The sequence below is a fragment of the Alosa alosa genome, chromosome 21, assembly GCF_017589495.1.
Source record: "Alosa alosa isolate M-15738 ecotype Scorff River chromosome 21, AALO_Geno_1.1, whole genome shotgun sequence".
NCBI lineage: Eukaryota > Metazoa > Chordata > Actinopteri > Clupeiformes > Clupeidae > Alosa > Alosa alosa.
In genome coordinates this window covers 13,283,655-13,308,611 of record NC_063209.1, presented here as the reverse complement: position 1 = coordinate 13,308,611, position 24,957 = coordinate 13,283,655, and the positions used below count along the sequence as shown (strand labels likewise).

The 24,957-nt window shown below is 41.6% G+C and overlaps 1 protein-coding gene across 3 annotated transcripts in view; it reads right to left on the bottom strand.

The window, feature by feature from the left end:
• The window catches only part of LOC125286340 (GDNF family receptor alpha-4-like), a 22,601-nt gene extending 13,511 nt beyond the window's left edge, over positions 1-9,090 (bottom strand). Inside the window, exons 1-2 of one of the 3 annotated variants that reach the window (XM_048231358.1) lie at positions 8,465-9,090; positions 6,518-6,608 (exon numbers count right to left, since the gene is read on the bottom strand). Coding sequence is in view for 2 of the 3 variants with exons in the window: in XM_048231356.1 (XP_048087313.1) it covers positions 8,465-8,525 (61 nt within the window). In the remaining variant the exon portion in view is untranslated. The remainder of the gene's footprint in view (positions 1-6,517; positions 6,609-8,464) is intronic. The other 2 variants (XM_048231356.1, XM_048231357.1) reach the window with 2 other exon arrangements.
• Between the last annotated feature and the right edge of the window lie 15,867 nt (positions 9,091-24,957).

Here is a 24,957-nt window from a genome sequence, read left to right as displayed (position 1 = left end):
GCAGAGGAGGAGGGAGAAGATAGAAGCAGGGAGGAAGAAAGGAAGGGGAGGAATTAAACACAGGCCCAGGGGAATGGATGGAAATGAGAGAAAGGGAGAGATAGAGATACGGAAAGGGCGGGAGAGAGAGAGAGAGCAAGAGAAAAGAACACCTGTTTCAGAGAGAGTTTGTGTGTGTGTGTGTGTTCTTGTGCATAAGACTGAAAAACAAAGTCGATTGAGAGGATAGCTCATTCTTGGTCATTCTTGGAGTGTGTATTTTTGGAAGTGGGACAGAGAGCGACATATAGACAAATTAAATCACAGAAAATTAAGGCTACTATTCACGCAACCAGCCAGTGAGTCACAAGATCTCACCGTGGTGTCTAATGTTTAGTGTCTTTTTTGGGTCAAGAGCCCTTTCTAATCTTCTGCCACTCTTTGCCGGAAGTTCTAATTCCCATAATCCCGCTCTCCCAAGTCCTGTCATTTGGAGGAGATTTTTGCTGACATTTAACAGATTTCACACCTCAAAATAACAAATGCACACACAAACACGCAGCACACTTCTGGTGCTTTGTCTGAGCCTGATAAAACACAACAAATGCCAGCGCCTGAGATCACGTCCAGTCCAACCGGATTTGAAGGATGAGGGACATGATTTCTGTGGACAGCCTTTGCAAACTGTTTCAAGTGTGGCGGATGAACCGGAGCTTTCAGGTCACAGAGTAGCCTGATCTTAAATAATGACTGTTTCTGGGAGGACATGGTTCTGATGCCAGACTGGGACACCCTCAAGATAAGATTGAGTCTGAGACAGGCTGGCGAGAAGCCCTGTGGTTTAAAAAAACCTTCATCTCCAGTCACTCATTAGCTAACAGGTGTTGCTGACATGGCTGTCAAGAGTTATCACCCACGACACGAGACGACTCACACTCCAGCCCAGCCTGATAGACGCTTTTACTGCCAGAGGGAGTTCTCAGTAATTCTGCGGACCAAGAAGGTCTACACCTCCTGATCTCCATAGCAATCGTCTGAGCAAGGGTCTGAGGACTGAGGCCAGGGTGGTGGCAGAGAGTCCTCAATAATTAATTGTTTTATCCAGCTTCCGGGGTTGAATCTAAGTAAGGACACAATATGGTTGTAGCACAGCTGTGACAAAACCTGTATCACGCCATGTCACACTTCACACTCTCAGCACTCATAAGACCCAGCACCAAATCACACTGCATATATATCAGCTCATTCATTTGCCAGGCAATCAGATCCCTGAACCAACCAGATGTGGATCACCTCGCCATCTGAGAATCCAAAACTGGTATCTAAATTGGGTTCTGGAGACTGAGACTACACAATGAGATCACACAGTGTCCTGAGAAGATGGGAAGAGTAAATACTGCATGAGCAGCAATTAATAAATGCAGAAATCTGGTGACATGTTGTGATAGGTGACATTTTGTCATGGCCTATACTGAATTGCTATTCTTGATCTATTTCTCTCACCACCTGTCCCCCTGCACATGTTTTCCCATTTTAATTTTTTCTCTCCTCAATTGTATGGAGAATGAACTAGACCTTGTTAGAGGCAAAGACAGCTCTGTTCAAGTGACACAAAGTGAGTGAATGAAAGTGGGTGAGCCATGAATGCAAAGCTCACATAGGCAAGCTGTTTCAGAGGGTGTCTACTTGTGTTCACGCACGGTGAGCTGACAAATTATTCTACTTCAGTGGGAGTGAAATGCAATAGCCCACTTCTTTAGCATTAGCAATGTTGACATCCAATGGAGAGGCATTTAGCAGATCAGTCGAGTTACCCTGATCTGGAGTTACACAGCACTAGCACTATGCAGAGGGTACATACCTGCCCTCCCATATGTTATGGAATGGTGTATATTAGAAGTACAGTGGGCACTCATTTCTCTACTAACAATGTATTCATTCATTTTCTCTCATTACATTCATTGTGAGGCATGTAGAATGACATATCACGGTTTGTCTACAGTTTCATATTGTTGAACCTGGCCTGCACAATACAGTTTATCCATATCGCACTGCATTATGGTGTCAGTGACCAATCGTCTTGCGGCAGTCAGCAGGAAGTATCAAAGATTAGTCACACGAGTAAACGAGTTTAGATAATGAATGTTTTTTTTTTTAAACGAAAAATCCTACTGATTATGCCAGAAAATGGCCTCGACTACAAGCCCAACGTGAGTGAGCCCCAGAAACAATACAATTGAGGTTAATTTGGTGCGTAGTAGATTCATGTCACTTAGGTACAGTGTTTAAATTATTAGGTTACTTCAGACACGAATTTGCAAGTCACCTCTACCTTTTTCCCATAGAATGATATAAAGTCTGATAGATAAGATAACTGGTTGTTATCTCATGCATTCTTTGGCATCTAAGCCACTGAAAGCTAGTGACAATCTTGTCAGCTAGTTAATGTTAAAATATAAACCAATCATGGGAAACCGCATTTGCAATGTAAACTGAAATAAAAGTTTAATTTATCATAATTAGTCCACCAATAAAATACAATCTTGGGTACAAAGTCATCACCCTTAGTGTTTATGATGCTACATTGCTTCAAATCTCAAACATAATAAAGTCCTTAGAGAAATAACTGGGAAAGTTTACTCTAACAGCCATCACTGTTACCATAGAGGTGAAGTCCCCCTTCCCCTTTGCCCCTTTTCGAAATGCTACTGGCACAGAGATCAATTAATATAAAGGTGTAGGCTAGCATTCAGACTGGACTCCTACACACTTAATGCATGCTAAATAAATTGTTATATTTCATTATAGGCAGTTTGTCTGTAAGATTTCATATTTCTTACTTTATATGGTTTTTAGGCCATTCTGATATAGTCTACTGACTACATCCTGACAGTTCTCTCTTTATTGTGATTTAATAGACTTCATAGACTTCAACCCTATTTATTCGTTCTTGAGTTAACAATGAACTTCAATTAATGTAGGAAATGAATAGTGATTGTGTGGCCTATGAGAGAACACCCAGTGATAGGCCTGATTCCATCAAATGGTAGCCTATAGCGATGTGGTCAGGGTACACCGGTATACCGTGGTCTGCCTTACCGGTGACCTCGTCGTGGTCCGCCTTATCACAGAATTTATAGTTCACGCACCTCTTTTTTTACCACCACACCCCTCACCCAGGGACAGTGAGCATACTGATGCTCAAAGGCTGTCGCTGAATTGGCTAGGTGGGTGCCACACATTGCCGTTGGCAAGTTCGCTTCCCCATAATTCAAATGAAGAACATTGGATTTCTCAGCACTGACTTATTCAGTTCATTCATTCATTAAATCCCTGCTCTTGAACCATGCTTCTTTATTTCAAAGAGGTAGTTATTTGCAGTATGCACCCTCATCGACCTTGCAAAAACATTGCTCGGTGTGATGAATGTGTTCAACAAATTAATGAATGTGTTGAACTTGATGTTTTTAAACAAAACTATTTGTCCTTTATGATTCTAGATAAATGTTGGACAGTTCTGTAGCAGTCCTGAACCCCAAAAGTCAAAAGTTCATTCCGTTATCACTTATCAGTCTTGCAAGTATACAAATGCAGAAGTTCGTGCCCTGGTGTAACCTTAAAGTATTTTGTTTATGTCAGACAAATACATCATGATTTACAAGGTATAACAGAGGGGAATACTAACACCATTGGGTAAGACAAAGTGTCAAAAACAATTGCAACCAATCCTCAACATTAATTGGGTTAAAGATTTATTTTATCTTGAGAAGGCAGGTAACTGAAGTGTGATAAGAATGGCATAAATGCCTTGTTTATTTTCTGTTTGAGGGACTTCAGTCTCTGTTACACTTCAGAGAGTAACTGTCGCTCTGCCTGCCAGTTGTGATAAAGATCTTTTTCAAAAGCAATCATGTGCTGTGTGTCTTTGTCCTCTGCAAATTTAAAGGATATTCTAAGAGGGGGACATTTCTTTGAAACGTTACCAGATCTTCTTTGCTCTTGGGAAAAAAATGGTAGCAGCTGTATACAGTAGTCTTTTGTCGTTCAGAAAAAGAGGGAAGTGTGGAAGTGCTTCAAAGCCTCATTGGTATAACAACCACGCTTAGAGATGACATTTTGTGGGCCTTTGGATGGAGGAGAGGCATCTGTCAACTGGTGGCTGTTTGTCGGTGGGTACAAGTACAGACAAACTTGCATTCTTTTGGATGCCGCTTGGAGCATGTCCAATTTTGCCCAGCTGTCTGGTGTTGTGGTATATAAAGTGTTGAAGAGTGTTTGACTGAGCCCTCCAACAGAAGTGACAGGCACACTGCTGGAGAGTTATATTTGTGTGAAGTGGCATCGGTGAGGCAGACTGTCTGTTCTGCATAGAGACAACGGATGTGTGACATAAACAAAAAAAAAAAAGATTTTCTTTCGTACGCAGTATAAATGAAAGGTAACCTTTATTTAATTTAAGACACCAATTTGCTAGTATCATTTTGTGAAATCTTTTAATTTTTATTACATTTTATTTTTTTTTCTGAAGAGCAGTTTAAATTGAGAAAGTGAGTGTGAATGTGGGTGATGTAATGCTGTGCTGTGATCTGCCGACTGGCCGTGGGCTGGGGGTTGAATTTACACCTGGTTCTGCTTTCCCTGCATGACGAATGCACTGCACATGGCTTGGGCCTCAGCTCTGGTCCTGGAATATGAAACTCTACCCAGGGGTCTGGCCCTAGATCACAATCCCTGACCAGGTGTGTGCGCGACAAGACAAGACAAGACAAGACAACACGGCACACGTTGTACGCAAACCGCGACATTGCTCTGAACAGTCGCCCCCCCCTCCGACTGACATGTCAATTAGGCTTTTCAAATCGGGAGCGACACCGGGAGATGTAGAAACATGGAGACGAGCGCACCTACATCGATCAATCATTTTAAACAGAGAAGAGAAGACAGAGAGCGGGATGAGGGCGTGGAGGGATGGCAGGAGGGGGAGAGAAAACAGACTCAGTGTGGTGGCACGTTCCAATCAGACCCATGCTGACATGAGTCATTCTGTGTGTGTGTCTTTGTGTATGTTTGTGTGTGTGTGTGTGTGTGTGTGTGTGTGTGTGAATGTGCGCATTTGTGTGTGTGTGAGTGTGTGTATTTGTGTGTGTGTGTGTGTGTGAGTGTGTATTTGTGTGTGTGTGTGTGAGTGTGAGAGAGAGAGAGAGACAGGAAGTACACAGACACAACCTCCACCAACAGACCTACACTGGACACAGAGGGATGCCTTAGGAGCCCTGGCTAACAGCAGGAACCACATACCTCACAAATACTGAGAGAAAAGGACAAACACAACTTATATCAATAAGGTATAGATCTCAATCTGTGTGTGTGTGTGTGTGTGTGTGTGTGTGTGTGTGTGCGAGTGATGGCAAAGGTTTGAGTGTATGTGTGTGTGATGGCAATGGTGTGTGTGTGTGTGTGTGTACAGGCCCCACCTCTGCCATGAGTATATGTTTAAGTTTACTTAAGATGTGCAAGCCTTTGTGTTTGTGTGTGTACACGCATGCATTTATGTGTATGTGTGTGTGTGTGTGTGTGTGTGTGTGTGTGTGTGTGTGTGTGTGTGTGTATGTGTGTGTGTGTGAACGTCATCCCTGCCGAGGGTTGATGCATTAGCTGGAGATGGCCTCACATCCTCGGCTTTGGCCGTATATCTGCCCATCAATGACATCATCCAGCTGGGCAACAGCCACTTAGCCACTCTCCCTCACTCTCATACACACACATATACACTCTTTTCTGTCCCACTGTATTTTACACACACACACACACACACACACACACACACACACACACACACACACAGTCACACACAGACATTTATGTTTGGACTCATACTCATTTTGTCATAGACATGCATAACACTAATACAAACACATTAATTGACTCCAGCATGCTCTAGCACACACAATTTCAGAGCAATCCCCAAACTCACTGACAGTTCCAAAGGTCCAAACATAAACAGACGTGTCATCCCACACACAGACACATATACACACACACACACACAAGCACGCAAACGTTTATCTGATATTGGTGGTCCTTATGCTCACATTCTACCGATATGATACACCTGAATGATAGAGCAAGCTGAATCAAAGGTGTGTGCACACATCAATATGCATACTGTACACACAACCCCTGTGATTGTCACTTGGCTCCCAGCTCCAAGTCAAGGCAGAGGCCCAACGCCATCTGCCACATCCATGTTTGTGTTCCAAATCCTAGTTATCAACACACCACACACTCACACCCCTCCCCTTCCCACATGCTCTGGATAACCTGAAAACACCCCGCACAGCCACACTTAACCCAGCATACACACACACACACACACACACACGCACATACAGCTTAATTCACAATTCAATTAATTTCAAAGTTGCTTTATCAGAATGACACAGTGTTGATTTAAGGTCAGAGAACAAATAAAAAACATTAGTTTGCAATAGAAGTCTCTCACAACATCTGAAAACTTGTGTGCCTTACTGTGCATTACATTTTCTAAAAACCTGCCACCACTGTCTCCACTTCCTCACCAACTTCTACTGCTTTGCCAACCACAAAGTTGCATTTAGAACCCCTCACACCTGCACACAAAAAACAAGAAACATACTCACACTTGGCTTACACATTATCTCTCAATACAGATTCACACACCCCACCAACATCCTTGTGCCTCCTACAGTGTCTTCTTGAGTAGTCTCTCGACAGGAGACTATCTTCAGCACATATCTTACCTTCGGCTGAATTAATTCGGTTATTAAATATGTCTTAGAATTTTATTACATTTCTTTAAGTCGTGCTGGAGCGTTACTTGAGAGACTTAGTGGAGAATATTTCATCGCATCCACATGTAATCGGAACAGTATGAGGTCTACCTTTAGTTTTAAAAAGATGAAATGTGTGGCAGCGGTGCCTCAGTTTCAATCATGTTCGATTCAAACTTGCACCTTGCGCACACCTGTCTGTTTAGTGGTGACTACCACTTTGAGCTCGAGCGGTTGTCCAAATCTCGACAGCACAGACTGCGTGCTTCCTCCATGCCGGACTCTCCGCAAACACACCTGGTAAGTATCTGACGCGCGCGCCCACCTGGACATTGATAAGAGCTGTCACTACTGTTTGGTCAAAAGATAGCGTGTGCATGCAAATAGCTGTAGATTTTCCCTCAGATGCCCGACAGATGACATTTGTATTAAAAACAACGTCTAAAATATATTGATGAATTCAAATAAAACAGCACTAAGATTACCCCACTTGTGCGTAATTACCACAATAACTATAGGCCATAGACAGTAAAATACAACACTTCTCACTGAGCCAAAGCCCGTAGGCCTACGCCCACGGATTGAGCTCGCGGGAGGCCATGTCAGAACGCGTGCCGCTGATATATGAACCAACCCTAGGGAATACACGAGCAGCCCATCAAATCTGCACTCATTAACACGTGTGATAAATAAGCAGCACTCTCTGTCTGCACGATCATTAAAGCGAGGCGAGCTGCCCACGCGGTACCGTCGGCAATGACAGCGACGACAAGGCTCGGTCACCAGGGGAGGCCAGCCATAAGTTCCCAATCTCTGTCACCCTCATCCTCCTAAACACTGCATAAAATGTCATCAATGACAGTATGATCACATACAACATAGTTTCCAACCTGACGTTCTCAATTCTCTCTCAGACTCAGGTGGCACTTTACACCATAAAAGTGACCACGAGTTTATGTGAGAAAACTTCACTAACCACACGTCAGAAAAACCCAGTGTGACTAAAAACTAGGGAGGATCGGTTCTAGCCTACTGTGTGTGTGTCTGTCTTATGTGTGTGTGCCATTCCCAAGGCCCACGCGTTACTCACTCTGTGAGAGATCTCATAATGTAATTAGCTTTGTCCCAAGACTCATATTTATAGAGCAGCTCTGCCGATACGGATTACGATGATTATTTGATAGCGGCCTGGGGGACAACCCGCAATCCAATTATGATCTGAACGCCGCATGCAGGCGACCAGTGATTAAATGCAACAAAATTCCCGAACTGCGCACCGCATATAGACCAGTCAATTAATGGGACTGAGGCTGAGCCTCTATGTTTTGCTTAAGTCCAATGTTAAATGTCTGATCGGAATGGTCATTGCAAGTGTATGGGCCCAATAAATACTATTATTAGCGTTTAGAGGAAGATTAACATTTGTCTCTTCATTTCTAACTCCACCGTCGACAAAATAAATAACAGACCATTCACTTTTGAAAATGTTGGCCATCTGCTGCGTTAAATAGTGTATGGGGTGATATATTTGGTATAAGATCCTTCATTTTATTGACACGTAGGTTATTGGTTGGAAATGTTGTGACAAAGTCACTTACTTATATTGCGGGAAGAGTAGCAAAAAAAAAAAACACAGAGGCAGAATGAGGATCGTAAAGCGGGAAACCTTTTCGTACCTCGTGAGAAGAAGCTGAGGAGAATTCCGAGAAGGAACATTTCGCCTTTTGTCAAGCGCATCAGTGACTCTCGAGTCTTGTGGTACTGAGGCTGCTGTGGTCGGGGCTCAGGACTTGGACAGAGCGTCTGCTTGAACCGATCTCTTCCTTATCGACCCGCGGACCCAAGAGCCCACCGCCCACATCCACTCACACGCGCCGCTGACCTATCCTTCGACGCGCGGAGACAAAGCAGTCTGAGTTGGGAAACGTACACCGAATTCAGATGTCCATGTGAAAAAAATAACAAAAAGGCACATGAAACTTATTACGGTTTGTCAACCACAAACGCCTTTGCTTGATCACATGAGAAACCACCAACATAAATAAATTGCTGTGGTAGACTAAACGATTGTTAAAAAGGCAAAAAAAACATTCAAAGTGATATTCCCCAAACTAATTAAAAAATATATACATCGCATTTCGGTCCGCTCGAAAGTGTCAGCACGTCTGCATGTCAACCCAGGAGCGTTTAGCCATCAGAGAGACTCATTTTTAATCTCAGCAACAGCAAGATTGGTACTCTGGTATCTCCGCGTGCGGCTGAAGTGGATATAGACTGCTGCCCACGCGACACTGTCCGTTGCGCGCTGCCAATCCTCAGTGAGCGAGAAGACTCTCCTGTGAAATTCGGTAGCACTCTAGCGGCGATTTTGGCGAGTTCTGATTGGCTCGTGCAGATGTGGTGGATGAGACGCGGTGGGGCGAGCCTCACCCCTACCCCCTTCATTCGGAAGGTTGCGAAATGCTAAAGTTTCCATCTGAAGTACATCACAGAGTGACCACGGGGAAAGTTGGCCTATCGATTTTTCACCGAAAAGCAAAAAATGTTTTATCGTCTTCAGTGGCGCATCAAATGCGAAATAAATTAAGGCACTGGAAGGCACTGGAAGGCTTGTATCCTACGGTGTAAGCAAAGCAAAGTATTTTTTGTATTGGCCAATTACCGGCAACATCTCATTTCACCCGCAGTCTTACAAGCCAATTGCTACAGCTACGATGCATTCAAAAAGAACACAACATCAATTGCCCCAGAAAACATGATTGCGCACCTGCATATTTCTGAGAATTGATCCGTGTGCATAACAAGGGGGTGGTGTGTCTGTATGCTGTGTGTGTGTGTGTGTGGGGGGGTGTAAGAAGCAGCTGAAGTACCTCAAGGGTGTATATTTAATATGCCCCCAAATCCAGTTGACATGGCAGAAGATTGGGCTTAGCTAAGTGTCTAAGAATGTACCTTTGGGATGATTCCAGAACATCATGACTATTCATGATGTGCATGTGGGTGGCCTGAGATAATGATAGATAACACTCAGGGGGGCTCTCACAACCCCTCAATTTACTATGTCTGTGAGTGAGTGAGAGTGTGTGTGTGTGTGTGTGTGTGTGTGTGTGTGTTGGCGCGGACACACTCAAACCCCTTTGCCTACCCAATCTCTCCCTCTCATCTGTGCTGTGGCCCTCTTGCCCCATACCCCCTCCCTGTCCCTGTCATCTTCCTCTCCTCTATCGGTATATCAGAGTATCTCTGACGGTCCCCATTGCTCTTACTGTCTTTACTTCCCAACACACATTATCCTCTTCACCTCTCCCCGCCTCATGGGCGTCTCCCCCTTTTTTTATCTCCCCCATCTTTTTTGACTCTTCCCTTCTTCCCCCTTCCCTGCTCCCTCGTTTCGCTCTTCCATCTGTCTCTCTGTTGCCACCTCCCCACCTCGTTTACCTCTCCTCTCTCCATCATTGTTTTACGATCATCATGCCCTTTCTCTCAAGTGCTCGGTCCAACACTATTAGCCCTATTACCCCTGTGTGTGTGTGCGTGCGTGTGAGACAGAGAATGGGTGTGACTGGATGTGATTGTGCACACCATTATTCTGATTTACTGGCATTAGCCATGCATTGTAAATTATTATTATTATTATTATTATTATTATTATTGCATGTATCAAGGTAATTATCTTCAGTATATTTTCTGCAGGTGTTTGGGTGTTGATCTATGCATTAAAACATAACGGTTTACGTAAGGTGGACTTTAAACTTGAACTAAAAATGAGGTTTAGATCATTTTGAAATGTAGCCAGTTACAGAGTTATATTGCATTTTTACTTTTTATTTCCTTTCAGATTACTTATTTAGACCCTTGTTTAAAAATTCAACAAGGAGACAAAGACATACACAGTGTCTTAAGAGAGAAAAGAGGAGAGGGAGAGAGCAGGGTGAGAACAGAGAGAGAACAGGGGAAGGGTCTTGAAAAACAGGACCTTATTTATCATTTATGCCTATTTCCTAATTCATTGTTAAACAAATGTGCCAAGTACTGTACCTATGCTGTGGCTATATCTATCTGTAGTAACAGTAGTAGTAGAAGTAGTAGTAGTACTGGTAGTAGAAGAAGAATATGCATGGAAGCCTAATAGTAAAGAAAAACCCCATGAAAGCCAGTGAATAAAAGACTGATAGGTGATTGGGGGACTCAATACACATTCCTAACAAGCTCTTGTCTCTGACTCTGAAACATTGTCTCTGACACTGAATAATACTGAGACTGACACTACAACTCATTTGTCACTCTTTTACTCGATCATGTTAAAGCACCAGAGATGGGCAAAAATACATCAAAATTCATTTTAAAATAAAATATCAAAATACCTTAATTTTAAGTGTATCAAAATAAACCTCAAAATACAGTAGCCACATCATGTATCAAAATAAAATACCGCATTTTTATATTAAACTATGTAAAGGGAGCATGAAATCACTTTGCAAACCTTCCAGTCTATGTAATGTATTCCTTCATCAGTACACTGACTCTGTTGATTAAGTGGACAGTGTTTGAGAGCAACAGCTTTTCTCTGCCTACGAAACATGCTATAAATCTGCAAACAGTCAACAGATCAACTATGCTGACCCTGTCTGTTACAAGTCATAGCATAAAATATCAGAGATGTACTCAAAAACTGAACTTGTCAAGTGGTACAAACTAACCACCAAACCTGTAGCCACATAATGTGGGCATAAAGTAACCCAATGCAGTTCTACCACCATAAAATAACTTCAAACTCATAGTACACTGACATATAATACGGAGAATGAAGTCTCTGACATTGTCAGTGCATGCCCAGATACCTGGGGCAACTTTTTGAGCAGGGCAACCACATAACCGGTTCCATGTGTTCCGACTGGATGATCATGTGAATTTGCCTATTTGATTCTCAAAAGAAAAAAATAAGTTGCCCAGTATCAAAGGGAACGTGCCAGAACAACAATACTCAGGAACACTGCTCAGCATCATTGCTCAGAAAGGTGCCTTGTGTAGGAGCTTTGGAGGACACATACACATCAGTCAAAGTTGTTCCAAAGTTCTACCAAAAACAGGCAAACTTAAGTGTGGGTGAGCAAGTAACCATGTGGTTGAGTGAGTGGGTTGGTGTGAAAGAGGGAGTGTATTGTGTGTGTCAAGTGCGTAGGTTTACATATGGACCATCGTATTTGCATCAGCACCAGTCAAAGGCTATGTTCACTGTTTTGCACTTTTATGATTTAATCACATCACCATTGGTTTTACCAAAAATATTTAGCAAAAATACATGCCTATAAAGTATTTCGATACAAAATATGCAGTAATTTTCTTCAACCCAATGAAGTACAAATGACAAAATACTATTTACATGTATCATAAATACAGCCAATCCCTGAAAAGCACCCACCACATGTTCATTTTGACATGATCACTTGTTTTTAAGTCCCGTCAGGCCAGATATTAAAACGATACAAATTCCTCAATCTTCCAATATGATACTAACCAATAGTGCCCTACTTCATTGCCAATACAGCTGGGAAGCTATGCCATTTTTGTTTATTAAAGTTTTAAGTTGTGAAGCCATCTCCATCTCGATGACTCCCTCTTCAGACCATTCACGTAGGAAGGAATTAATGAATATCAGTCAGAGAGAGCATCTGATACAACCTCTATCTCTGGACCAAGGGACATCCAAACTATGCAGTACCTCAGCAGTAATTGACAAGTAAAGGACAAATTATAATACCATTTTTTTGTGTTATGAGAACATCAGTTTTCTTTTTTGTTACAAATCCCTGACTGACATAGCTCTCTTGAATGTTGTGTAGACTAGACTAGACCAAAGTGTAAGTGGTAGGACTTGATATAGTGGCAACCGACACCACAGAGGTGAACTGAATTTTGAGATTTCTTAAGGACCATAAAATAAAGCTTCAGGCTTATTTCTAAGAGTTACCAGTACTTCATACCACTTCAACCATCTATTATTTTTTTCTTTTGCAAACTGCAGCGGTCTATATGACCCCTGAAATACAGTAGAGAAAACAATGATGAGCATACTCCTTTTATTTAGACTTACAGAGGGGCAAACACATCTGAACCAAGGGCAACACTAGGATCAATACACTAGATTTGAACGTAAGGAGAAGGCATGATATACTATGACATTCTCAGGAAGAGCTCTGAGGCTGCTCAGGGACAATGACAACAGTCCATTATGGTTCCTCAATTAATTCTAAAGGTTTCCACCTCAACCAGGAAGCCCACTATGTGATATTTAGAACCTCTAAGGCATGGGTTGGCAAGATTATTCTTGTAGTCCGATTTTTATTTTACAATATCGATTTACAAATAGTCTAGACTATCAGACTGCGGGTGCTTAAACAAATATGAGAAAGAACACCAGAATGCACTATGATCCGATCGATATTCAAACAGTGACAGCGTCATTGCAGATCAGACACACAGGCTTTGCATTTGTGAAACCGGCTAAGATGAACGCAAAGTTTTCTTTCCATAAAAAACTTCCTTCGGTAAAACGGTAAAACTTCCTTCTTTAGATATTCAAACAGTGACAGCGTCATTGCAGATCAGACACACAGGCTTTGCATTTGTGAAACCGGCTAAGATGAACGCAAAGTTTTCTTTCCATAAAAAACTTCCTTCGGTAAAACGGTAAAACTTCCTTCTTTAGACTTTTTGACCAAGACATTTGGTCAACATTTGGTCAGCTAACTTCTACTGTAGTTCGCTCCTAACTCTGCACGCTAATATTTCTTGTAGGCAAACAATAAACATTGTAACATTGTCATGTCAGGAGGTGGGTTAACCAAGTATTTAAGAATAAATGTAAGATAGACTATCCAAAGTCGTATCCTAATTAAAATAAGCCAGGCTTCATATACATAGCTACTGTATATATATTGGGGTTTTTTCAGGAGATTCTAGGCTACCCAGATCTGCCACAACTAGGGTTGCAAAATTCCGGGAAGTTGGAAACTTTCCATGGGAATTAACGGGAATATATGGGAATTAACAGGAATAAACGGGAATTAATGGGAATAAACTGGGATTTTTTAATATGGCAAGTTAGTCTATAACAGGGAACCTTAAATGTAGTGGACAAAACCCTATCTTGCAGTCTAATATTAGTTAAAACAACCTGATTTAATGCAATTTCAGTCGAATTTCTACCCTGCACATATGTCAATCACATGCACACAGCAATCGGCATAGGCTGCTAGACATAAAGGAAACCTATGGTGCGTTTATATGCATGGGGGAAAATGTTCCAACCAATCAGATTTTGTTTTTGAGTGGTGTGGTGTATCTTGGGCAGTTCAGTGCTGCTAGTTTAGCACGCTACTAAACCATAGGCAGAGAATAGGATTCCCGCTAGCATGCTAGCCAGCTTTGTATGCTAAGCTAAGCAAAAATACGAACATACAAATCATATTGCTTATTACGAAACAAAATGTTAATGTTTGTATATGAAACAGTTTGTATGAATTACCCAAAATTCCCAATTAATTCCCGTAAATTCCCATTAATTCCCATAATTTCCTTTAATTCCATGATGGTTTCCAATTTGGAATATTTCCAAAATTCCCCAGCTTAACTTCCCATGGTAAGTTTCTGGAAAGTTTCCGGAAATTTACCAGAAATGTTCCGCCCCTTTGCAACCCTAGCCACAACTACATGTACTAATACTGTACTTACACTGATTTGATACAAAAAGCCTAATATAAAAATTCTTATATGTGTCTCACCACCGCAAGCTGATAGCTCGACATGCCTTGCCTTTCATGTGTGTGTAGGGCAGACGGTCCTATACCGTGGCACTATAATTGCCATTGTGGAGGTATTCTCTGAGGCTGAGCAAATGTGAAAAACATGTGGTGTAATGTTAAACAATCCATCATTGCCAAAATGATTGTAGCCTAGGCTACACATTTACTTTTCACAATATTGAAAGGAGAGATTAATCTAATCAGGAGCGTTTAACTACTCAAGTAAACCATCAGTGGGCCCATCCAGGGTTCATTTTTTCATGAGTTATTTTTTGTGTTTGTGTTGCGTGCAGATCATCCACCAGAGTGGCGTTTAAATATTAGCCTATCCTCTGGCCCGCCATCCATTTGCTAAGAAAAAAACTGGCCTGTGGCCAAAGTTACTTGCCGACCCCTGCTCTAAGGGTTCTCTAGTCAACAAAAGAATCATCCAAAAAGTATTTATGATCAGCAAAATAGCAAACTGTAGTTGAATACATAAGGACTTTCAGGCAATCAACATCACACAGAAAGCCCTCAGTAAAGAAGTGGTTTGGGACTCTGTAATTAACTATTACAGTTTCAACAGTTCAGCATGTTGGGAATATAGGGACATCTAAATAATGACAATTATTTGACATGTACACGGCACACTGACGAAACATTCATTTATACACAGCGGTAGCGGTAGCAGCAGAGAGTAGAAGCCATCAGGCAAATGTTATTTAACCCTATGAACCCTAGACTATTTTAAGGGTATTCTCACTACCTTTAGTTAGAAGCATTTATCCTGGTCATTGTGTCATTGTAAGTGCCATCCACACATAGCTACTGTATATATTGTTTTTTTTTCAGCAGAGTCTAGGCTACCCAGATCTGCCACAACTACATGTACTAATACTGTACTTACACTGATTTGATACAAAAAGCCTAATATAAAAATTCTTATATGTGTCTCACCACCGCAAGCTGATAGCTCGACATGCCTTTCATGTGTGTAGGGCAGACTGTCCTGAATCTGGCACTATAATTGCCATGGTGGAGGTATTCTCTGGGGCTGAGCAAATGTGGAAAAACATATGGTGTGTGCCTTACGGAAATAAATGCCATTTTTATTTAGCCCTATGAGCCCTACTCTATTTTTTGGCCATTCTCACTACCTTTAGTTATACGCATTTATCCTAGTCATTGTGCCATTCACACATGCTATATTTTTTTAGCACAGTCTAGGCTACCCAGATCTGCCACCATTTCACGTATTACTACTTGCATTGATTTGATTTTGATTTTTAAATAATAAAAAGAGAAAAAGCGTATTATACAATTCTTACATTTTGAAATGTATCTCACCACAGTAAGCTGCCAGCTGGACATTACTTTCATGTATGTGTAGGCCAGACTGTCCTGGCAATGAATCTGGCAATATAAGAACCATGGTGGAGGGAGACTTTGGGGCTGAGCAATTTACAGTGTGTGTGCGCAATGTACAATGTGGTGTGCGCCTTACAGAAATAAATGCCATTTTTTATTTAGTGATGGAAAATCACCTTTCTGCGCATATCTGTGACACAAACTGATCTGACCACTTGACTTGACCCGAGTTTGCGAGTTAGCCTGTGTGTGCACTCATGATGATTCTCAACAACTTTTTACTGCATTGCAATGAACAAAGTAAAGGCAAAAATGTGTTTATTTGTCAAATAAATTGGGATGCAATGTGAGCTTGAATTGGATACCATGCAGGAATTTGCTAGGATCTCAAAACCAGATTATGAACATGCTTTGCCATAGAGAAACACATGATAGCATTGGATTATGAACATGCTTTGCCACAAAAACACACAAAAAAAGTCACTTATGAATATGAAATTATTATTTTGCTGTCACTTTCTCTGTTTTATAACCCAGAAATGGTATCAAATTATAGTTATCTGTCTCCTCTTTAATCTGACATGCATGGCATATCTATCCGATCACGGTTTGAGAGTAATTCAAACGAGAGTAATGGGTGTGCACCGGTAGGTTGTTCTATATGACGTTATTATTTTGCTGTCACTTTGTCTGTTTTTATAACCCAGCAGGATCGATATACTTGGTATCAATGGATAGCTCTGTGTCTCTTCTTTCATCTGACATGCTTGCCATATATACATGCGATCACGGATCACGGAATTCAAACAAGAGTAATGGGTGCGCAGGTGAACACAGAGCAGTATAGACTGTAAATATGATGCAATTTGATTTAATTTCATTTAATTTCAGTTTTACAATTTGCATATATGAATGTACAGACAAGTGTGTAGTCCCCACTTCTGCTCTGTCACGCAATAAAGGTTTCATCTCGCTGCAACGAATAGTTCCGGAGCAATGTAACAGAGAAGAATGGGTGTGTTTTTTGACGCACTTTGCGTCAATCAGGGTCTAAGGGTTAAATAAACTCCTGGTGCACTTACAAACTTTCCAATGCCTCGTTTTATGAGTACAGACCCTATTTGTACTATTGTAAAAGTTTGGTACCATTCCGGGCATTATTAGTGGGGTAATTTACCAGATACAGCGTTGGTTCCATTAGTGCATGCAATAAGCCATTCGGGAACTCGACCAAGGGAAAAAAGCTTGGGGGCGGGGGGATTGGCTTGAGGTCATGGTGCAAAAGACCCTAGGGTGAAATTACTCCGAACCATCCCTTTAAAGCAAGTCTAAACAATGAAGTATACATAATTCCTGGTTCAACAGAAGAGAGACTGCATTTGTAAATGTGTTGAAATGAAATAAGAAAGGGTATTGGTATTTTGCGTGTGTACCTCTACTTCAATAAAAGTGTAATGGTTTTTTACTGTATAAATAGTGTGATGCAAGTTTGGTATTTTTCCTCTTCAGACTTTCAACATGACCTTTAGAGACTTCAAATGTCACCATTGATCCAAGGAGACGTATCAGGTTCTGCAGAATAACAAAGTGACCGGTGGAAAACCATAACAGATTAAATTTGCTGCAAGTCCTGTTACACACATAAATATGTGTGAGGCAGTAAAGCTTGTTATGGGGGTATAGTGAGTTGAGGTGTAGGAAGATCCAGTGATGAGTGGGAGTTGTACATGTTGAGAGCCATTGACTGTATGACGTCAGATTCTCAGATAACGCACTTCCTTCAAAGGAAAAACCATGGAACATAGTCATTAAAGAAACACACACATACATACATACATACACACACACACACACACACACACACACACACACACTGGCAGGCTCAGAGTGAGTGAGTGAGAGAGAGAGAGAAAGTGAGGGAGGGCCATAATTTCTTTATATTGGACACATAACTGCTATACAGAATCACATGGGGAAATAGATATGAAAACAGTGAGTTTACAGGTAAAGCAGGAAACATATTTGATATATTGACATATGTTTGTGGTATAAGGTGACATTGAAAGGGCTGAACATCTACCAGGATAGGTAAACAGGGTCCAAATAAATGAGCAATATTGCTGAAGTAGCTGAAGAAAGTCGGTTTATGTCCAGCAGCAGATGATTAGGCCAAAAACAGATAGTGGGTTGTGTAAGTCTACATTAGTGCACTGGATAGGTTGACAGATCTACGGTCTGAGGTCAAGGAAGTCAACATCTAATCCTCTGTGTGACTGGAATTACTCAAATGTGACAATAAAATTAAACCAGAATCTCTCTCTCATTCATTCTTTCTCTCTCTCTCTCTTTCCCCCTCTCTCTCACCTCTCACACACAGACACCCCCCACTACACACACACACACACAGACACACACAAAATGAAAGGTCCAGTGCTATGCGCTGATATCAGAGGCAGCACCATTTCCTCTTGCACCCCTCCTCATCCTACGCCTGTTAGTTCCACCTGAGCTGCTATATGACAAACAATCAAAGCCACTGGAGCAGAGGCTAACTGCACGCGCACACACACCACACCACACAACACAAGGAGAAGTCTTAAATTAAGTTGTTATCATTGTGTTGTCAGGAAACTATTAAATAGTTGCCAGTGAAACTTCAGCCAGTGTGTTTGTAATAAAGATTTTAGAGGGAAATGTTCTACAATCTATGGCTAGTTAGTCGTATGTCTGTTATCAGTCTTGTCTATGAAGTTGAAATGAAGCTAGAAAACTGTGCAGGACGCTGGGATTTCACTGAACCTGAGTCCTATCAGTTAATACAGCATAGTACATTCAACTGAGGAAAGCATCAGCATAATCCGTCTGTCAGCATAAAAGTCATACTCAACTGATGCTAATGCATTTAAAACATATTTTAAAGCTTGTGTCCTACCTTAATTACCTTTGACTGGAAAGTCTGCATGATGTGGCTTCCACTCAAACGCCATTAGAATCTCCACAGATACCATTAACAGGTCATGATATTTTGTTGTGGAGTGGCACTGGAACAGCAAGATGGCAAGGTAAGGTTTCCATGTAGTAATTATTGTCATGCTGCAGGGAGTTTGATGTTATATTGTCTGGAAATAAGTTGAATATCAACATTTGGGTAATATTTGAGCAACCTTTCCAAACACATAGAAAAGCAATTTGCAGGACACACCTATCTAATATTATGTTACATGGAATGTTTAATGTACACATTCTGTAAATTAATTGAAATCAGGCAATTAAGAGAGTCTGTTCACAACTCACAAACAGTCTGTGACAATGTAGAATGTAATGATGAAAATTATCATTTCTCATGAAAAAATATATATATTTTGCACCTGGATTCAGTGACTCATCTTATCTGTACAACTCAGTCTGCTTCTGTAGTATTGATATTTGCATGTAATTTTGTGCATTATGTAAATGTCAGTAGTTTCTATGGCTATGAAATTAATTGAGGAATATTTTGTTGACAGAACTGCACTGGCAATACATTGCATATACACACACACACACACACACACACACACACATGTCTACACCCCCATAAGATCATACATTAATCCACAGATACATACACACAGAGAAATATCTTGAATATACATCACAAGGCTGTCACTAAATATCACAGAGACATTTAGCTTTTACACACACACACACACACATGCACGCACATAGCACACACTCAAGCCCTAGCCAACACAAGCCCACACACACACAACTAACCACCCTTACTCCAGGGAAACAAAATCGAGGAAAGTGAGGACAAGGAAAGACAAGCACTGTGAGTCAGAATGTTAGAGAGAAAGAGAGCGTGTTAAGGAAGTGGAGAATGATGGAGACACGAGGCAATGGGGGTGGCTGCTGGTGGGGGAAAGCAAACAGGGGGCTTCGAGAAAGACGCGTGTGCTAATATTGACCAGCGGGCTTGGCCAAACACAGACGTGCACCCGTCACAGTAATGACAACAGCACAACGAGTCATCGACACGTCTTATCACCACCTTGAATTAGCAACCGCTGTTTGCCTGATTGCAACTGTTCATTGCACATGGCTACCTTAGCAGTGCAAGCAAAACACAGTCAAATAACCCCAACACATTCACAACAAAAACACACAGCTAGACAGTCTCACAATCTTGTCTGTGTGCACACCTCTTTTTATAACAGTTATCTAAGCAATACACACGCCAACAGGGCTATTCAGAACAAACCTCAGCAGTACATATAAGGAACGACACACTCTTTCCAAGCATAAAGACAAGAACTCACTCGCACATTCACAACACACACACACACACACACACACACACACACACACACACACACACAGTCACTCATGCACACACATTTATCTGAGCTGTGTACACATTATAAAGACAACATTACACGCGATGTGCCTCAACACATGCATGAAAGCAATATTGACTAGTGCAATAAATAACACATCTGTCATTAAAAACTTGTTAAGGTTCTGCCGCGCCGAGGTGATCAGGACGAAGGTTAATCACACAATGGACCCTTTCAAGAGAGTTCCATTATCAGCATCATAGTTGGCCCCACAAGACTTCCTTTTTAACATTCCATATGTTATCTTAATGCAGAGGAAGTAGATTGGGGCCCAAATAGAATGTTCAAGCATTGTTTTTGTTTTTATTGTTGAAAGGGTCTATAGGAACCTGATGTTGTCCTGAGAAAGGGGCGATTGTAGGCTACTGTGGGGGCATTGCACAGCAGCAAGCAACCAGCTTAACCCTTAAAAGGTGTAGGTTTTTGAACGTTCTAAGTTCCGCAACAATTGAAGGTTCTAAAATTCTATGTTAAATTCAATGAACCCAGATATTCTTTAGAACGTTCATTTCTCAACATTGCTTTAAGGGTTAAAGAGAGTTCAGAGGAGAATTTAGACTAGCTGGACGAAGGAGAGGGGTGAGTAGACTAGACAGCTTTTAGATTACAGGTTAAAAGAAGTCTGTGAGGCGGTGATATACTGACAACTTCAGATGATTCTATTGGCTCGGAGGCGCCGGTGTCTGATGGCTGACTCCGAGGACCGAGATGGTAATTTCCATCTGACTTTGCAAATGAAGTGCTGCAATCACAAGTGAGCTGAAGCACAAAACAAAACAACCAAGAATAGCCTACCCTCCTGGAGAAGCAACCAGCAAGCAACCAAAGACACACGCACACACAAACACACACACACACACCTCAGGGATTCACCATGGTCCCAAAAGTGAATGCCACTCTCACTTATGGCAAAACACTCAAGTCACACAGTCTCACCAAACTAACAAACACACACACAAACACACAAACTCAGTACACATGTGTTCAAAGGCCATTGAGCATACTTTACACATTTACTTGTGCACAAACAGTCACAGAGAAAGAGAGAAAGAGAGTGAAAGGGGGATATAGAGAAACAGATACAGAGTGTGAGAGGGGAGGGTGAGAGGGGCAGAGGGAAGGAAAGCAAGATAAGACAGATAGAGAACTCAGAAGTTTGTGAATCCCAAAGATAGAAAGCAGTTGTGAGGGGTAGGACAGAGATATGGGGAGTGACAGCAGACAGATTGCTGGCCCCTGTGGTGGTCCCTGGGGCTGTGTATGTGTGTGTGTGTGTGTGTGTGTGTTTAAGTAGTAAGAAATGGATGCAAAGTATGTGTGTGTGTGTGTGTGTGTGTGTGTGTGTGTGTGGTGGGGAGGGGGGGGGCACAGCTGGCCTCCTGTGCCCTCAGCTACAGATCTGCTGTCGCTGCGCAGCACACTCCACATAGCAACAAGATGAGGAACCATCACGAGAGAGAGGATGGACTTTCATATTTCACCTTAAATATCTTCACCACACATCATAGGCCTACTCAGGAAGAGAACATCGGAGAATATCCATGCCACCACCAAGCCAACAAACCCAGTTGTTTACAGAAATAAAACAAGGCAATTCCCCTTGCCACCAGTTGCTGTAGAGCACCTGCATTTAGAAACCAGATTATAGTTTTCAAATGGGGAATTACCAGTGTGTCCAGTAAAGGACTCTTTAAATAGCCTGTCTAATAATTAACCGATGTGAACAAGTCAGTGCGAGACCAGTGGTAAACAGAACTGTGTAAATCTCAGATGGGGCCTAGTATTAACACAAACAATAGGGACATAAGCATTGTGTTTGAGTATCTGTTTTTCATTTGCTAGTTTGGTTGAGATGTCTTTAATAAAAAATACCTTTTCATTCTGACTGAAATACGAACAATTTTCAATAACTAGAATTCAGTGGCCATAGAGTTTGGTTGGCGAGCCTTGCATTGCACGGACATCGGCTTTGTTGATAGACACCCGGGTCTCTTCCAGCGTGTTACAATTAACCTCCTATCAGAGAAACAGACAGAAAGGGGACGTGTTCAGAAAAACCTCCCCTTTCGCTTCTACTTCATGTGAAATGGACCCCTTAGGCCTACGTCACATATTCCAGTAGGTCTATTTCGAACTGCAACAGAATCATCACTCGGAGGCAAACAACAGGCTATAATATTCAGCCCAAGGGCGTAGGATTGGTCTCAGCTTTGGTGGGGACACATTCACAACTCCTGTTGTCACGATACCAACATTATTGTTTCAATACCAACAGCAAGTGAAGAATCTCGATTTTGATACTATTGCGATTTCTTTAAAATTTTTATTTGGTTTGTGTGATTTGTGAGATCATTTACATCAGTGGCAATCATAGAATTTGATTGACCCTCCACACACACACATAGAAAGTGATGGTTGTCATATTTTGGAATTCATATAAACTATAAACTTATATTGTTAATTATTTATAGTATTTTATGATCTGCATGATTACTAATAGCTAAACATATTTAGTAATTTGAATACTTCATATTGATATTTAATTGATTAGGCTACACTTGTCTTTAATATCATCACATTTGTGGTGTGTAAATCTAATTGAATGCCTGTCACTTTAAGAGGAACGTGAACGCAATTAGCTTTCAGCCTCATGGTTTTAGGCTAGTGAAAAATAGTTTTGCAAGTGCAAGGATATGTGGATTCAATTAATCATGTTTGCTATGTCATTAGATAGATCTGGGATGAGATCATAGAAGAGATAAGTGTCTCACAATGTTCATTTCTATGAGTATGGAAATGCAACAGTTTATCTTTTATTTCTCTGCATTGTGCAGGCTACATTCACAAATACATTAGCCTACATAAACAGAATATAGGAACAGGAAAATGTCTCGGATCCATTGTTTATTGTGACTGCAAGATTGGTAGCCCAATTAGCCTAACAGTCAGTGATGGTGATGGTGACAGTGATGGTGACTTCTATTCTGTGCCTATATGCGACTGTCCGTGCGGCACATAGCCTATTCAACATGACTTTGGTTGGAAGATTACAGAAGCTAGGTTTAGCTGTGACAATATCCTGGGTAATATCCTAACAGCTAATGCTATTTTACACAGTAAAACTTTTTTTTACATTTAACATTTGAAAGCCTGGTCACCAGTTGCCAGTTTGTATGGCTAGTTATTTTGCCTAGACTGAATAATGAAAAAGCGTCGTATTTTTGGGTGGCATAGCTGATCTACAAACCACAAAAAGGGGCAAACATATAATGCTGAAGGGCAAAGGGAATATCACAATGTTTTACTCTGGCCTTTTATGGGATAGCCCTAACTTACCATTGTCGTTGACACACACCCGCTCGCTTGACTGCCAGTAGCCTGTGCTTAGACACTCTCCGTGCGTGTAGCGTGCATGTCAGATAGCCCCTTCCCCCTCCCCCTCTGTTTTTCAGCAAATCATTTGACGTTTCTTGTAGCCTAATGTTGTGCTGGCTGTCGGAATGATCAGCAGCACAAATGAGTTCGCTAAAATATTGGTGGGGACAATTTTGTCATCTTAAAATATTGATTAGGACTAGTCCTTAGCGTCCCACCCTAAATCTACGCCCATGATTCAGCCTCATTGTCTAGGGATATTTCATGGATAATGCGCGTCGCGGCTTCACTGTTTCTCACGCACCTGTCAGAGAACAGCCCACACACACAGCCAGTCCACTTATTAACGGTGTGCGCTCGAGACTCAGACGGAAGCGGTGCGCTCTTGCCCATAGCCTGCATGTTTATAGCCAAGTGTCTTACACATGAAAAAGCTTTCCTGAATTAGAAATGCCGCGAGCCCTTGAAATGCAGATGCCCGCGGTGCGACGGGGAGTCGTACAACAGCGGGAAACCTGATTACATATGCGCCACTCGCGAGAAACTATTAGGATATTTTAAAACCCCGTCGTCCACATCGAAACGACAAAACAAAATCAGTTCACTTGCATATCAGAGGCCAATAATTCAAATAAAGAACACGAAAGAAACTGCTTACAAATCCTCATTTTTAGTCGAGTTCCATTCATATCAGCACCACGAACGCCATAGTGCATTCAGACGTTTTTAGCCGATTAAAGGCAGTTCAATAACACAGTAAAGAGGAAAGCAAAAACTTTAAACAGATTCACAACACGGCCGAGCACATTTGATTGAGCTCAAGAGCTTTTGGTGGGTTCAACAATCGATCTCATGTGCTGACTCTCATATTAGAGAACAAATTATTCAACATTATGTGGGTTAGGTAGGCTAGGCCTATCATATACGTTTCAGTTCGATATGGTAGCCTATTCAGTTAAATAATGGTGTTATTCGCAAAATAGACCAATGGGTCTACTGTCTAGGGTCCTACTCGAGCCTTTGGCTATCCAAACCTAACCTGTTGAAACCTAAAGGCCACTAGGTTAACGGTGGTGGCCTACCTTCTTTGACTTTTTGAAGTGCAACACTCTGCCGTAGGGTGCCATACAAATTATACGGTGAGCCACTGACATCTTGTGGAGCGAAGGAGAAAAGATAACAGGTGGTAGACGCGATGATTAAGGACCACTAGGGTATTGCCTAGTAATTCACGTGACGAGACCATGAACGTAGTAGAAA